This window comes from Galeopterus variegatus, unplaced genomic scaffold (assembly GCF_000696425.1).
Source record: "Galeopterus variegatus unplaced genomic scaffold, G_variegatus-3.0.2 Scaffold1119, whole genome shotgun sequence".
NCBI classification, from domain to species: Eukaryota; Metazoa; Chordata; class Mammalia; order Dermoptera; family Cynocephalidae; genus Galeopterus; species Galeopterus variegatus.
In genome coordinates this window covers 437,767-452,830 of record NW_007727230.1, presented here as the reverse complement: position 1 = coordinate 452,830, position 15,064 = coordinate 437,767, and the positions used below count along the sequence as shown (strand labels likewise).

At 53.7% G+C, this 15,064-nt stretch overlaps 2 protein-coding genes across 3 annotated transcripts in view; one reads left to right on the top strand and one right to left on the bottom strand.

The window, feature by feature from the left end:
- Nucleotides 1-3,266: 3,266 nt before the first annotated feature.
- Nucleotides 3,267-9,221, top strand: TREH (trehalase (brush-border membrane glycoprotein)). The gene is made up of 14 exons (XM_008574934.1): nucleotides 3,267-3,390; nucleotides 3,526-3,670; nucleotides 3,754-3,841; nucleotides 5,443-5,543; nucleotides 5,706-5,798; nucleotides 5,927-6,043; nucleotides 6,154-6,276; nucleotides 6,518-6,567; nucleotides 6,692-6,886; nucleotides 7,453-7,670; nucleotides 7,901-8,012; nucleotides 8,324-8,436; nucleotides 8,682-8,735; nucleotides 8,994-9,221. The coding sequence occupies exons 1-14, from the start codon at nucleotides 3,330-3,332 to the stop codon at nucleotides 9,147-9,149; spliced, it is 1,626 nt and encodes a 541-aa protein (XP_008573156.1). The 5' UTR covers nucleotides 3,267-3,329; the 3' UTR covers nucleotides 9,150-9,221.
- Nucleotides 9,222-9,424: 203 nt separating this feature from the next.
- The window catches only part of PHLDB1 (pleckstrin homology-like domain, family B, member 1), a 51,807-nt gene continuing 46,167 nt past the window's right edge, over nucleotides 9,425-15,064 (bottom strand). The window contains exons 20-22 of one of the 2 annotated variants that reach the window (XM_008574932.1): nucleotides 11,861-11,946; nucleotides 11,661-11,693; nucleotides 9,425-10,861 (exon numbers count right to left, since the gene is read on the bottom strand). In XM_008574932.1, coding sequence (XP_008573154.1) covers nucleotides 10,721-10,861; nucleotides 11,661-11,693; nucleotides 11,861-11,946 — 260 coding nt within the window. In that variant the 3' untranslated portion in view covers nucleotides 9,425-10,720. The remainder of the gene's footprint in view (nucleotides 10,862-11,660; nucleotides 11,694-11,860; nucleotides 11,947-15,064) is intronic. The other variant, XM_008574933.1, reaches the window with a different exon arrangement.

Here is a 15,064-nt window from a genome sequence, read left to right as displayed (position 1 = left end):
ATGGAAAATGGGACTCTAGTAACGGGCAGAAGGTTTGTAGAACAATCCTGAGAAGAGCCCTGCACAGTTCAGAGTGGAGATTGGAGAAAGAGTGAGAGGGCAGGTGGGCTCTGGCCAGCAGGTTCCCGGACGGTGCATAGAAAACCTAATTTTTTCTCTTCTGTTTAATAGCTTTCTGTCCACAAAAACAAGGGAGATCTGCCTTTGCACATACAGCACACATGGCATGTTAGCCATACTCTATTTTGTCCATTATAACCAGCATTTGATTATTAAGGTTTACAGTTACCCTGATTCATCTGCCAGGAGTTGTAAACCACGCAGTTCAAAGGCCTGGTGGGGAGTAGTTCCTGGAAACTGCTTTCCAAGTGACATCTGTTGTGGTAGATGTAACCTGAAAACTAAGAGTCAAAAGGGGACTCTTTGGCACATTGCTAGTTTCATTCAGTTGTACCAAGTGACATCTGTTGTGGTAGATGTAACCTGAAAACTAAGAGTCAAAAGGCTCAGGCACATTGCTAGAGTTTCATTCAGTTGTCGACAATGAGTCCAGCTCATCATCACGTCATATGACCAAAATGTCTCCCAGAGCTGTGCCACTCAGGTTTGCAGGCTGCCATTCGACCTTGTCAGGTTCCAAAACCGGAGTAGTCTTGGCAACTGGGTGGCTTTCCCCTTTCAGGCATCTGGTATAATCATGCTAAGAGACAATATTCTCCTGTTCCAAGTCCCTCTTCAGGCACCAACATGATGTTGGATTTTTCTTGTATAACCCACTTATTCATTCTTTTACCCTCAGCTACTATTTCTCCTTCTCTCCATTTGTCATTGATTTCTATCAGACTTTTCCACCATTGGAAAGGATATTAGGTTTGGTCGCTGTGCTTATCCAGCTTGCCAGGAGCAATACTAGCCTAGCAAGTGCCTGCCGTCAGTCCACTCCCATTCAAGGTGCAGAGCTGGTGAGCTAACTCGACCACTAAGCCACACGGCTGCATTCACTGACGACCCCAATGTAGCCAGCTAGGGCGAAGGCACAGCACACCCCATCAGGCCCTTAGGAACCCTCACATAAAGGTTTAAAGATATAGTAACAGTTTCCTGCTTGGGAATCATCCCTGCTTCTGACACACACAGTTGTAGCCCTAATCCTGGGACCACTGTATCAGATAGGGAAGAAACAGTTGAGATGATGTGGGGAAAAGTTGTATAGTCATACCAGCAAACTCCCCCGACCCTCTCCCCCAGAACCCCCAGAAAAGCAGAGGAATCTATCCAGTGGGACGCTCCCTCTGCCCTGCCTCCCTGCTAAGTGTGAGCACATCCTAGTGAAGGCCTGTAAGCTGCATGCTTTTATCTCCCCATTTTAGACAACAAATGTTCTAATTGCCTGTTCTGATTTTCTATCAGACCAGTACTCTGCGAATGATATGCAACATGATATGTCTGTTTGATGTGATATTGCTTGGCCCGTTGTTCAGCACTATGGGCTGTAAACTGTATTCCTTGATCCGAAGAAATGGAACGGTGCAGTAGCTTCTGTTCCAATATAGTGTTTTGTAGTATTGGGGGCATTTGCATCTACAACTACGTAGGCAAAGCTACTTTAATGTACCCCTTAAATTTTCATAGTGATTTCCATAGCGTTATGCCCCATGTGGACATCCTTTTAATAGCTCAGTTTTTCACTGCCTAGGAGTCAATAAAAAGTCAAACAAAGGGGTTTTTATCATTCAATTCTTCTATCACTGCAAGGAAAACAGCATGAAGTACAGTCCACTGAGCTGATTTGTTCTTACCTTCCTCAAAGATTTTCCATCAATCAGAGTACAGTAGCCTTCTGAACAAGACCGTCTGTACACTCTATACCAAGCAGCTTTTAGTTGTCAATTGAGAGCTGTTCATAGGGCCCTACTGGGTGGCAAGAGGATTCACCAGCTCCTTGGGTGCTTCCAAAGTTGGCCCTAAAGAAAAGGAGGGTACCTGCTCCTCAATATGATGAGCACCTCCTTGGCCTCCCTGAGCTCCATGTTCCTGAACAAATCATTTCCATTTTATCATTTCTGGGCACTGCCTTTTTTATCAGACTGTTTCTCTAACATCACCCACTACATTATGGGCATTTTAGGGTTCAGGATTAATCTGTGTCCTGCAGACATGGAGGCAGGTTCAATGAACACCGAGAGTAAGCTAGGAATTGTCTCTCAAGTGGCACATACCATACACTGAACCTGGAAATTTTCTGGTCCCAAATCTCAGCAATCACCACTGCGTGCACCTCACAGGCTTTTTCCATAAGCCCTTCTGATCTGGTCGACATAGGGCTACTGGTCCATACCATCACTCTAGCTTCTAAAATGGCACTGGTTAAGGTGCTAATCTCCTTTTGTTCACCAGGTATTCTTTCTATTTTTTTAATTCAATATTATTTATATATATATTTTTTTTGTGAGGTACGGTGTGTTGTTTCAATACATGCATAGTCTGCACAGTGATTCCCTTGGGGTAGATAGCATAGTTTTGTCCCCATGAGTTCACCCCAATCTTCCCCTGCACCCCTCCCAGCCTCTAGTAACCATTATTCTACTCTCTCTCTCTCTTTTTTTTTTTTTAACACACAAAGTTTAACATCCTTATTACAAAAAGAGCTCTTAAAAATGAATTAGAAAAATCTAAGCAGAAATTTGGTGAAGGACATGAGCAGGTAAGTCACACACTCCAAAGAAACACACATGGTTAATAAGTACATTCTGGGATCTGGTTGCAGGCAGGGCAGGGCTGTCCCAGACCCTGACTCAGGATCCTGGGTGTCAGACTGAGTCTGTTGCTGGCCTGAATGTGTGGCAGCAAGGGTGGGGCTGAGGCCCACGGCCCATCTCTCAGGTACCCAGGGCGGGTGTCAGGCTGGCTCCGTTGCTGCCAGTGGCATGAGCCCTTACCAGATATTCTACACAGTGTGAAATTAACAACTGGTATGGGCTCAGACAATTGTATAGGTCCTTTACTGCACAGAGACCCTGCTTGTTCTCTCAGTCCTGTGTGTCACTACCACCCACAAACCCCTACCACAAACACACATACAAACACATGCACACATGCAGACACACACACACACACACACACACACACACACATCACACACACACACACACATGTGCACATGCACAGCCCTTGTCCTGTCCCAGGGAACATGCCTTAACCAGTCTGCCCCCAACTCTAGCTATCTCTTCTGTCCTAATGGGAGAGAGGGGATGGCCTGACCCCATCCCCTCCCTGACCTTCCCTGCAGCCAGATTTACTGCCATGGGGAGCTCCTGCACCAAGTTCAGATGGCCAAGCTCTACCCGGATGACAAGCAGTTTGTGGACATGCCATTGTCCACAACTCCAGGTGAGGCAACTGGGGCCTCACCCTATCCTGAACCTTCTACCCAAAGAAGGCAGGGGCAAGACCAGACAGAGGCCCCTCTGATCAGGAAGGGCCTCATGGAACCCTGCTGACCCCTTCCTGCTGCTTGCTCTCCAGACCAAGTCCTGCAGAACTTCAAGGAGCTAGCTGAGGCCCACAACCACAGCATCCCCTGGCAGCAGCTGCAGGTGTTTGTCCAAGAACACTTCCAGGCTGTGGGACAGGAGCTGGAGCCCTGGATCCCTGGAGACTGGAAAGACAGGTACCACTTTGTACAGGGAACAGGAAAGGGCCATTCGCACAGGGTTGCCTTCCTGAACCCAGTGGGGCCCTGTGCTCTTCCAGCCCCAGATTCCTGCAGAAAATATCTGACACCAAGCTACGTGCCTGGGCAGGGCAGCTGCACCGGCTCTGGAAGAAGCTGGGAAAGAAGGTATCAGTGTCCTGGGCCTGCACCAGGGCCTGGCCAAGGGGCCAGAGCTGGAAGAGGGGTGTGCTGGTTTGGGAGCCCACAGTGCCCCCAGGCCATATATTGGGTCTCCTTTCCTAAGAACACAGGCCCTCAGCTCCTGAGCCCCTAAATAGAAGGCATTTCTGAGGTCAGAAGGGGAACATTTCCTTCTAACTCCTCACTTCCTCCAGCACACCTCCCCAGCCTCCCCCCAGGCAAACCTAGCCCATCCTGCCCCCTCCAGCTGCCCAGCACTTACACCACCTGGCAAATGTCCACTCGCCTGCTCGGCCTCTCCCTTCCCTGAGCTCCTGGGACCAGGCCCCTTTCTCAGGAAAATAAGCGCCACCACTGCTGTTGCTGCTGCCACTGCCGCCTGAGGCCGTGCCCGGCCGCACAGTCCTGAGGTACCTCCTCTCGGGCGCCTTCCTCACCAGCCCTAGGGGCAGCCGTGCCTGGCGGGAACAGCCCCGCTCTGCTGTTCCTCACAGCGACTGAGACAGGCTGACCTTTCCCCACTGAAACCTCGTGCACATAGAAGCAGCGGGAATGAACAGAGGAAATGCCTGACGGGCACACGCAGCCAGCCTGGTCATCCCGCGGCTCCCCCTCAGCCACGTTCATCCACATCCACCTCACCTGGGAAAGGGCTTGGGGTTTCATCCCCACCTGGGCCAGAGAATGGGGGTGGGGGTGGCGCTGATCCTCTGGGTCTGGCTTGGTGGTGGCAGCAGGGATGCCCGGGCAGGGGAGATGAGGGCCCAGCACCCCCAGCCACCCAGCCAGCCCCACCTGGGTCTTAATAATGGCCGCTGCTTGGTGGACACCTGCCCGATGCCAGGCTGAGAGGTTTGGGCTTCCACACTCCATCAAACTGGCCTGGGAGTGCAGAGGCCAGCACGTGGGGGATGAGGACACCAAGGCTGCCAGCAGCCGGGCCTTTACCACACAGCTGAGCAGCAGCGGGGCTGGAACTCGAGCGTCATCCCGCGGCTCCCCCTCAGCCACGTTCATCCACATCCACCTCACCTGGGAAAGGGCTTGGGGTTTCATCCCCACCTGGGCCAGAGAATGGGGGTGGGGGTGGCGCTGATCCTCTGGGTCTGGCTTGGTGGTGGCAGCAGGGATGCCCGGGCAGGGGAGATGAGGGCCCAGCACCCCCAGCCACCCAGCCAGCCCCACCTGGGTCTTAATAATGGCCGCTGCTTGGTGGACACCTGCCCGGTGCCAGGCTGAGAGGTTTGGGCTTCCACACTCCATCAAGCTGGCCTGGGAGTGCAGAGGCCAGCACGCGGGAGATGAGGACACCAAGGCTGCCAGCAGCCAGTGGACACCTGCCCGGTGCCAGGCTGAGAGGTTTGGGCTTCCACACTCCATCAAGCTGGCCTCTGCGTGGGGGATGAGGACACCAAGGCTGCCAGCAGCCGGGCCTTGACCACACAGCTGAGCAGCAGCGGGGCTGGAACTCGAGCGTGCTGCCTGACTCCAGAGTCTGAGCTGCAGGGCCTCCACACCCCCAGCCTCTTGCAGCCTCCACTCCCATTGGGATTTAGGCTCCCTTGTGCCCTCTCTCCTGACTCCAGATGAAGCCAGAGGTTCTCAGCCACCCTGAGCGGTTCTCTCTGATCTACTCGGCACACCCTTTCATTGTACCTGGCGGGCGCTTTGTCGAGTTCTACTACTGGTGAGTGCCCAGGACCGAGAGGCTGGGGCCTGGAGGGGCTGGCAGTGGTGGGGGAACCCAGGGCCAGTGGGGTGCCCTGAGCAGAACTGGGTGCCCTAACAGCCTAGGTGTGCTGGGCAGAGGACAGCAATGGGGTGATGCCTGAGCTGCACTTTCCTTCAGGGATTCTTACTGGGTGATGGAGGGTCTCCTCCTCTCTGAGATGGCTGAGATGGTGAAGGGCATGCTGCAGAACTTCCTGGACCTGGTGAAAACGTAAGAGGGGGCCAGGCTCCTCCAGACCAGGGGTGGAGGAGAAGCAGGTATGCCATGGACTTGCAGCTGGATTTGCCTTGGCTGAAGCTGCTGGGCAGAAGTACCTCAGCAGACCTCCCTCTTGGCAGCTATGGGCATGTCCCCAATGGGGGGCGCGTGTACTACCTGCAGCGAAGCCAGCCTCCACTCCTGACTCTCATGATGGATCTCTACGTGACTCACACCAACGACACCACCTTCTTACAGTGGGTACCCCTCCCTGTGCTGCCCTGCAGCCCACCCCACACCTCAGACCTCCCGAGGCTGGCAGTGGGCCCATGTGCCTGGGCTGAGGTGGTGCCTGGCTCCACCCCAGGGAGAACATTGAGACCCTAGCCTTGGAATTGGATTTCTGGACTCAGAACAGGAGTGTCTCTGTGAGATTGGAGGGGGAGAGCTATGTCCTGAATCGCTATTACGTCCCTTATGGGGGACCCAGGTGAGGAACTGCCCAGCCCACCCTCAATCTCTTGTCTGTTCACTCTGGTTTGTGGATCACATGCCCCGGGCAGGAGGGGAGCAATCTAGCCTGGCTTCTCAGATGGTGATACTGAGAGTCCTCAGCAACCCATGGCTGTAGGGCCTGAGGACAGCTCAGTCAAGACGGTGTGGCCTCCTGCTTGAGCAAAGAGGGGCTTAGTGCTATAACTGCCAGGCTGCCCACCTCTCCTCTTTGCCAGGCCAGAGTCCTACAGCAAAGATTCAGAGTTGGCAGACGCCTTGCCAGAAGGTGAGCAGCACAGGGTGAGGGAGGGTTGGGGAGGGCACTGGGCACCAGCATGGTGTCAGCCCTGACCTGCTGCTGCCTTAACCTGCAGCCAGGACTGGCTGGGCTGCCTGCTCTGTCCTCACAGGGGAGCGGGAAGCTCTGTGGGCTGAGCTCAAGGCTGGGGCCGAGTCTGGCTGGGACTTCTCTTCACGCTGGCTCGTTGGAGGCCCAAACCCCGACTTGCTCAGTAGCATCCGTACCAGCAAACTGGTTCCTGTTGACTTGAATGCTTTCCTGTGCCAAGCAGAGGATCTGATGAGCAAGTTCTACTCCAGACTGGGTGAGCACCCCCCAGGGTAGGGGTAAAGGGGCAGGGGTAGTGGAGCTTGGAATGCTGCCTCAGCCTTGCCAGCAGAACTGGAAGTAGGACCCTGGGGTGAAGGGCTTCTCAAATTCTCCCCTAGTGGAGGTTGGCACTAACATTTGTGAACCAGGACAACAGGACAAATGGAGTCTTCCCTACTCCCAGTCCCTTTCTTACTGTGAGGGCCTTCAGGGCCTGTGAGGGGACAACCTGGTCCATACGCCCAAACTCCCTCCACTCCTTCTCAGCTGCCCCTTGACCCCCTCAGAGCTAGGGGGATCCACACAGCCAGTGCTCTCTGGAGGATGGACCCAGCGAACAGGCCACTGTAGGCCCTGGGAATGGTACGGGGCCATTCATTCAAGGAAATCCGGGACCTAGAAGCCTTAAATGTGGTGGGCTCCAGGTAGGCAAATCCCCTTGATGCTCAGGATTTCTCAGCCCTTGGGGAGGAACACAAAGGGAGGCCAAAGTAGAGTGATCTAAGGACAGGCCCGAGGGCGGGGCACTGGCTGCTCTGTCTGAAGGCAGCACTGCCCCAGGCAATGAGTCCCAGGCCACGAAGTACAGAACCTCGCGGGCACAGCGCTTGGCTGCCCTGAATGCCGTCCTGTGGGATGAGGAGAAAGGTGCCTGGTTCGACTTTGACCTTGAGAACAGCAAGAAAAACCGAGAATTTTACCCATCTAACCTCACTCCTCTCTGGGCCGGCTGCTTCTCTGACCCTGTTGTCACGGACAAGGCTCTGAAATACCTGGAGGTGAGGGGACAGCCGGCCTGGTCTGGCACACTGGAGGTGGGACTGCCCCTCCTACCTCTGAGCAGGGGCCTGGTAGGTGGCAGCCACTGCCTCCTGCTGGGGCCACAGGGGGACAGCTGGGAGCCAAAAAGAGAAAGGCCAGCAGGGGACATCTGGCTTCCTGGAGGGCCCAGCATCCTGGCTCCCTGTCCAGCCCACCCACCATCATAGTAAAGTCTGGAACCTTCCAGGACAGCCAGATCCTGACCTACCAGTATGGGATCCCGACCTCTCTCCGGGAGACAGGTCAGCAGTGGGACTTCCCCAATGCCTGGGCTCCCCTGCAGGACTTCGTCATCAGAGGTAGGGAGGCAGGGGTGGGGCAGAGGGCTGGCCTTCGTAGTACTGGGGAGATGTGACAAAGGCCCCCGTATCCTCTGTCTCACTCCTCTGCTCTCTTGGCCTCCCACGCAGCAAACATTCATGTCCATCCCACCTGTCCAATGGGATCAGCCCTCCTTCTCCCTCAAAACCCAGGCCCTGGATTACGGGAAGATAGGCCTGTGGTTCCATGAAAGAGGTCTGGAGGCCCAGGCCTGTTTCCCTCTTTGGGGCCTCTGTTCTGCCTGGGTTGGGGCTCTAGAGACTCAGGTCCTGCCTGGTGTGGGGTCTAGGCCTGGCCAAGTCGCCTTCACCTCGGACCCAGGAAGTGGCTTTCCAGCTGGCCCAGAATTGGATCCGAACCAACTTTGATGTCTACTCCCAGAAGTCAGCCATGTATGAGAAGGTGAGCTGTCCCCGAGCATCCTGCCGTCCACCAGGGCCTCCTCCCCATGGTGAGGTGGGGAAGAGCCAGGCTTTGCAAGGCCCAGGGCAGGCCCAGTCAGGACAGTGGTGGCGCCCAGTGGCCATTCTGGGGCACTGCAGGGGCCGGAGCTGCAGCTCCTCCCCAGGGAGCTCCGCGTGCTTCCCTTGGGGTGGGGTGAGGAGCTTGGGAGCAGTGACTGACCTAGCCTGTCCTCTGGTCCCCAGTATGACATCAGCAACGGTGGACAGCCAGGTTGTGGAGGGGAGTATGAAGTTCAGGTGAGAGGGCCAGGTGTGAGCTGCCCAGCACCTTAAAGGGAACTCCTGGGCTCTGTTGTGCCCACAACTCCCATGACCCCCCTCCCCAGGGCCTCAGGGTGCTCCCCTGTATGTGGGCCCACAGCGGGGAGATAATTAGGGTTCCTTGGTATCCCTGGGGCTAGGTGGGGCCACAGCCCTGGGTAGAGATCCCCCACCCCCAACAGGGCTGGGAGGCTTCCCCCAAGATCTGGTCCCACTGGCCATGCCTCTCTCCAGGAGGGATTTGGCTGGACCAATGGAGTGGCCCTGATGCTCCTGGACCGCTATGGTGACCGGCTGAGCTCAGGGACCCAGCTGGCCTTCCTGGAGCCCCACTGCCTGGCAGCTGCCCTTCTGCCCAACTTCCTCCTGCTCAGCCTCCTGCCACAGTGACAGCCTCACTGGTCGTCTGCCTTCACTTCCTCATCTGGCTCCAGCTCCTGCCTCATTAAACCTCTGCCCCAGGCCCTACCTTCTCCTGCCTCTTCAAGCCCTCCCACCTCCCAGCCTGTCCTCTGCTCACAGTGGAGTGGGGGCAGGGTAGTGACTTGGAGGGTCCCTCCCGGAAACTTTAGTAGGGTGGAAATCCTGCTAGGGTGGGGGAGACCTAGCCCTACTATCCCAAGTGCTCCAGCCCCATACCCCACACCACCTGGCCTTCCACACACTTACATAGTCCAAATGCTTTATTGTTCTGCTGAAATGCTTACAAATACTGAAAAACACCCAGCCCCGGCCCAGGCAACCATGGGCCCAGTGCTGGGAAGGAGGGCGGGGGAGGTGGGCTTAGTGTTAAGGCGTGAAGTGTTGAGGCCCGGCAGCTGGGGGCCTGTTCCTCCACTCTCCATTTCCATCACCCTTCTGAGGCTGGAGGAAGGGAGGGAGAGGGCCGCACCTCAGGGCCTCCCTCACTGCTGCTTCCTCTCTGGCTCAGCCTTTCCCTCTGGAAGCATCTGAGCAGCCCTCTTTCCCTGTCAGAAACTCAACCTTGTACAGAACCCTGAGAACAGCTGTTCTAGTCTCCTCTCTTATCCACATCACTTGTCCTCTGGTCTCTGGTCTCTAGATCCCCCGGCTTCATCCCTTCTGGCTCTAAGCAAGGCACAAGTGGAAGGGAGAGGGCTGTACTCAGGGGTGGGCAGGCCCAGAGATACAGGCTGGAGGCAGGGAGAAGGTGTTCAGTCCCTTCCTCCCGGTGTGAGATGCCCAGGGGCCTGGGCTGGAGAGATGATGGCACGCACCCTCAGATAGCCCACAACTGAAGCAGTAGGCTGAGTCTTGGAGCCATGGCAATTAGTCTGTAACCATGGCAATGAAGCAGTCACTGTGGTGACCATGGTGATGGGTCTGCAATAGAGGCATGGGGCTGGGTCCTCAAGGACGATGCTCGAGGTCTCCAGCCCCTGAGCAAAATAAAAAGCATAAACAAGGAGAACCATGGGGCAGAGCAGGGTTTGAGAAGTACGCTGCCTGAGCTGTTGTTACCCCACCCTGGATGGGCTCTGCTCAGCCCCCAAGGCCCCTGCAAAGGGGGCTGAGGCAAGAGGGGATCTTTGGCAGATTCTGGTACCATAATTCATCCTTTACAAAAGAGAAAATGGGCTAGGGAGAGTAGGTGCCAGGTCAGAGCTGAGAGGCCCTCCCTGTGACGTACCTCAGCCCTGACCAGGACTGAGGCAGGACCTTGAAGAGTTATTGCAAGTTCTGGGCTCCCAGGAGGCAATAAAGCCCCCTCCCCACCTTTCATCTTCTGGCAGGTTCTTTAGGGGACCAGAACCCAGAAACTCATAGGACCAAGCTCCTTACAGAATATTACTAAGTCTTCTTGTACAAAAGCCCCAGTCGTTCTCTGCCATGCCCTGCTCCCCTGAGGCCTGAGGCCCAGTGTGCAACTCTCTCTCCAGGGGTGAGCAGAGTGGCAGGTGGCCTGGCATGGGTTTGGCCCAAGAGGAGGCCCATGATGGTCAGTTCATGAACTGAGTGTAGCCCTCAGCCCCTGTGACAATGACATCCATCCAGATGCGCATGGCCTCTGCAGATGGGGCCACCATGTAGTACAGCCGGTCATGGGTCTTCACGCAGAAGGTGAGGGCTGGGTTTGGGCTCTGCCAAGGAAAGAGAGAAAGGTCTAAGACAGGGCTCACTCATGACCAGGAACATTCTCCTCACCTGCCTCCCTGTCTGACCCTTCCCCTCCCAGGCCCCAGGCCCCAGGAAGCCCTGGGACTTAGGGCTGAGTCCTAAATAGTCCCAAAGCCTAGTCCCTACCAGTCCATGTGGACCCCAGGCTCAAATGTTTCCTTTCTCTCAACATGGCAGTCCTGGGCTCTCTAAGCCCCTTGGACCCTGGCAGGGCCACACCCCACCAGGTGGGGCACTATCACTTGACACCCCTAGGTTCAAAAGTGGGAAGAAAGAGAGTAAGACACAAAGGACTCTTCCAGTGAGTACCAGAGCATCCTCTCAGCAAAAAAGGGACAGCTGGAAAAAGCTACAAGTGGGATGTTAAGCCCTGGGACCCGAGGAGCAGAGATCAGGGCTGGGGTGGGCATCAGAAGATTGGTGGGAGGGAGGCTGACTTGCATCAGGGCATCTGGCCCCAGCTTCAGATATCCCCTGTTTATTAATTCCACTCTACCAAATCTAGTTTCTGAGGGGCCCCCCCACCCCCTTTACTATCTTTTCTGCATCACCCACCCCCCATGGGGAGACATCCTGCTGTCATCTCCAGGAGAAAGAGGCAACAAGGAGGGGGAGGCACTCAAGTCCCAGGAGGTTCCTGCTCTTTGCAACCTCCTCTCTCAGGCCTCAGGGAAGGAGGGGAGAGTCAAGGGTCAGAGGTGAGTGGGGTACAGGAGGTGTTAATGTGCAGTAGTTCTGGTTATAGCTAGGTGGGGAGGGTACCTCAGTCACCACAGTGAAGCGGAAAAACCTCTTCTGGGAAGGGGAAAGGAAGAAAGGAAGAGAAAGTTGACAAAGAGACAAGGACTGGGTCAGAGCCTCCGCAGAGGGCAGGCCGGAGGCCTTTGCTCCTAGAGCCCCACTGTGCCACCCACTCCCCACAGCTGTCCCTCCTGCCCCCCTCGGGTACCCTCCCACCCAACCTTAGCTGCACTGCGCAGGTGGTCATAGTACACTTCCTCGATGGCCTGGAAATAGATGACTCCCTTCAGCTTCGTCTCATGCTTGTCTGCAAAGGAAATAAGGACAGGCTGAGGAGGCCTGTCACACTTCAGGTCAAGCTCCAGTGACATGGAACACCACAGGCCTGAGATTCCCCATCTGGGAAATGGGGTGATGGTCCTAGTCTCCCAGGACCCCAAAACAGAGCCCAACACAACCCTGAAGATATGGATAATGCTCAGCCTTGCTCATAATTACAGAGAAATGCAAATTAGAACTTCATCAAGAGACCACTTCTCACCTATGGCAAAGACATATAAAATATACAAATAATAAAAAATGTTCAAAAAATATACATCACACTTCCGGCAAGTCAGTGGAGAGATAGGCAGTCTAATAAATAACAGATGGGAATATAAATTGATAAAATCCTTATGGATAATTTGGCCATGTTTATCAAAATTAGAAAGGTATTTGTTCTTTGATCCAATGATTACACTTCCAAGAATGCATTTTTTTTCTTTTGGCAGCTGGCCAGTACAGGGATCTGAACTCTTGACTTTGGTGTTATAATTCTGTGCTCCAACTAACTGAGCAAACTGGTCAGAACCTTGAGAATTTATTTTACATGTGTACAAAATAACACATTTACAGGACTATTCATTGTAGCATTGTTTACAGTCCCCCCAAATTGGAAAGAACCCAAGTAACCCTCAAGTAGAGAGGGGTTAATAAATTGCAGTGTATCACATGACGGAATACTATATAGCTCTTAAATAGAATGATATAAAAATATCTGATATAGATAGAGATTCTGAAATAAGTATATAAAATATATCCAGATATAAGATATCTAGATATAGATATATTTGATATAGAAAGATCGCTAAGACACATTAGGGGTAAACAAGAAATGTATTGTATGCTACCTTGTGTGTACAAAAAAGTAAGAACATGTGTTTGCCTACAGACTCTGGAAAGATACACAAGAGATTAATAAAAGTGTAGCTAATGGGGGCATAATTCCCAATTTAAACCTTTTTATGTATTTTGATTTTTGAACCATATGAATACATTTACCTAGAATTAAAAAAAGAAAGGAAGCACCCTTCCTTGAACTGAGCACATACACACAGCATACATCATCTGGAGGTCAGTGATGGCAGGAAGGAGGAGGGAAAACTACCAGAGCAAAGGTGACCTCTTGGTAGTTTTCCCTCTGAGCATCCTCAAGGGAAAGCACAGGGCCTGGGCCACCGTGTCTATGACAAACAGTGCTCAGGCGCTACCAATGACACCCTTACCAGCAAGCCTGAGTCCCGCAGGAGAGGTCACGCCAATCACTAAACTCAGTGTTGCCATTGGAAGTAAGCTCGTCCCCATGTGCTCCTTCTCTTCCCATCCCCCAGGGTCATTTCAGACCTGAGTCATTGATCCATTGATAGATCCCCTGCATCACTGCTCCTGATGCGCCCTGCCCCAGCCTCTGCCCCTCAAGTAATCTTCCATAATGCCAAGGGAAAAGCTTCCTAACACAAATCTAATCCTGCTACTTCAGCTCACAAACTTCTCTGCTGGTCCCCTTTGGGGAAGCAGCTGCCTCCTTGGCTTGGCAAATGCCATTTACAGACTGGTGCCAACACATTCCTCGAGCCTTGCCTTACAACCCTCCCCTGTACAGATGCCAAGTTCTACTAGCCAGACTGAGCTTCTCACCGTTCCTTAACAACATGCTCTGCGTACACTGGAACAGTCTCCTCTGTCCCATTCCTCTGGCAAACTCTTAAGTGATCTTCAAGCCCCACTGCAAATGTCACCACTACAGTCCACAATTGTGCTCCTCTGTGCAGAACGGATCATGCTGAATCTGAACCCTCCTTTATCCATTCATAGTTCCACCTCCCCCAACATCAACAACTATGAGCCTGGCACATAGTAGGTGCTCAGCGAGTGTTAAATGAATGTGTCCTAAGCAATGGGATCCAGAGAGAAGTCAGAGACCCTTCTCTTAGGAACCCACAATCTAGTGGGGAAGAAAGTACAGACACACAGCCTCTTTACTGGCTGTGTGACCTTAGGCCTCGTTGGGAACTCCATGAGAGCATCTGTGCATCATAGTTGTCATAAGTAGTAAACGAGAGAATGCATTCAAAGTACTTAGCACGGTGTCTGCCACATGTCATGCAGCATCTGTCCTTGGGCTGATGTCACATGGCAGAAAAGACCCTGGATAATGCAGGAGTTCAGAGATGGGTGGGAACCACTCCTAGTAAAGTGGGGTCAGGAAAGGCTTCATAGAAGTAGTATCTAATTTGTACCCTGCACAATGGGGGGTTTCCATTGAGTAGGCAGGAGGAAGGTCCAGGGGCAACAGGCAAGCCAAACGTCCATCTCCATTTCCTCCTTGGAACAAGGACCCAGCTCCACCCTGCCCCTGGGCCTAGCCACCCTCCAGTCCCTGTTGTCTCCCATCCCTTCCTTCACTGGAAATAGTAACATGCTCCTGTCTCCGCTTCCTTACCACCCACTATCCTCGATCTTGTGCAATCTGGCTCCTGCCCCCGAGCACAGCAGAAACCCTCCTCTCAACAAGCTCCAATCCCTGCCACCCTCCAGTCCCTGTTGTCTCCCATCCCTTCCTTCACTGGAAATAGTAACATGCTCCTGCCTCCGCTTCCTTACCACCCACTATCCTCGATCTTGTGCAATCTGGCTCCTGCCCCCGAGCACAGCAGAAACCCTCCTCTCAACAAGCTCCAATCCCTAAATCTAATGGCCTTTGGGCCACATTATTCTTGGCCTTTCTGCAGCATCCATCATCACTGGTGACACCTCCTGCTTGCAAATGTCTGCTCCTTTGGCTGGCTTCCTTCCCTGTTTCCACCCCCTGTCTGAACTTGGTCTTCTTTTGTTTCACAGACATGAGTAAGGTCACGTATGCCAAGTGCCAGGCCAGCACCTGGCACGTGGTGAGTGCTGGTTTCCTGTCTCCTGCCCCTTCTCCCTTTGCTGGTCTCTCCTCTTTCTCCTTCCCCACAAGGGTAAGACAGCCCTAGGGTGCAGCCCTCTCTCTCCCCTCTGCTCTGAGGTCTAACTGCCCAGGTTCAGTCTTAGCTCTGCCTCTTAGGAACTGTGAGATCTTGGACAGTTTATTTAACTTCTCTGAGCCCCGTTTTCCTCATCTG

Bases quoted from the DNA above. Each gene is read 5' to 3' on its own strand.
- TREH (XM_008574934.1), top strand. From the start codon at position 3,330: ATGGCCAAGCTCTACCCGGATGACAAGCAGTTTGTGGACATGCCATTG. The intron at 3,391-3,525 runs GTGAGGCAACTG...CTTGCTCTCCAG, and splicing joins GCCATTGTCCACAACTCCAG to ACCAAGTCCTGCAGAACTTC. The intron at 8,736-8,993 runs GTGAGAGGGCCA...GCCTCTCTCCAG, and splicing joins GAGGGGAGTATGAAGTTCAG to GAGGGATTTGGCTGGACCAA.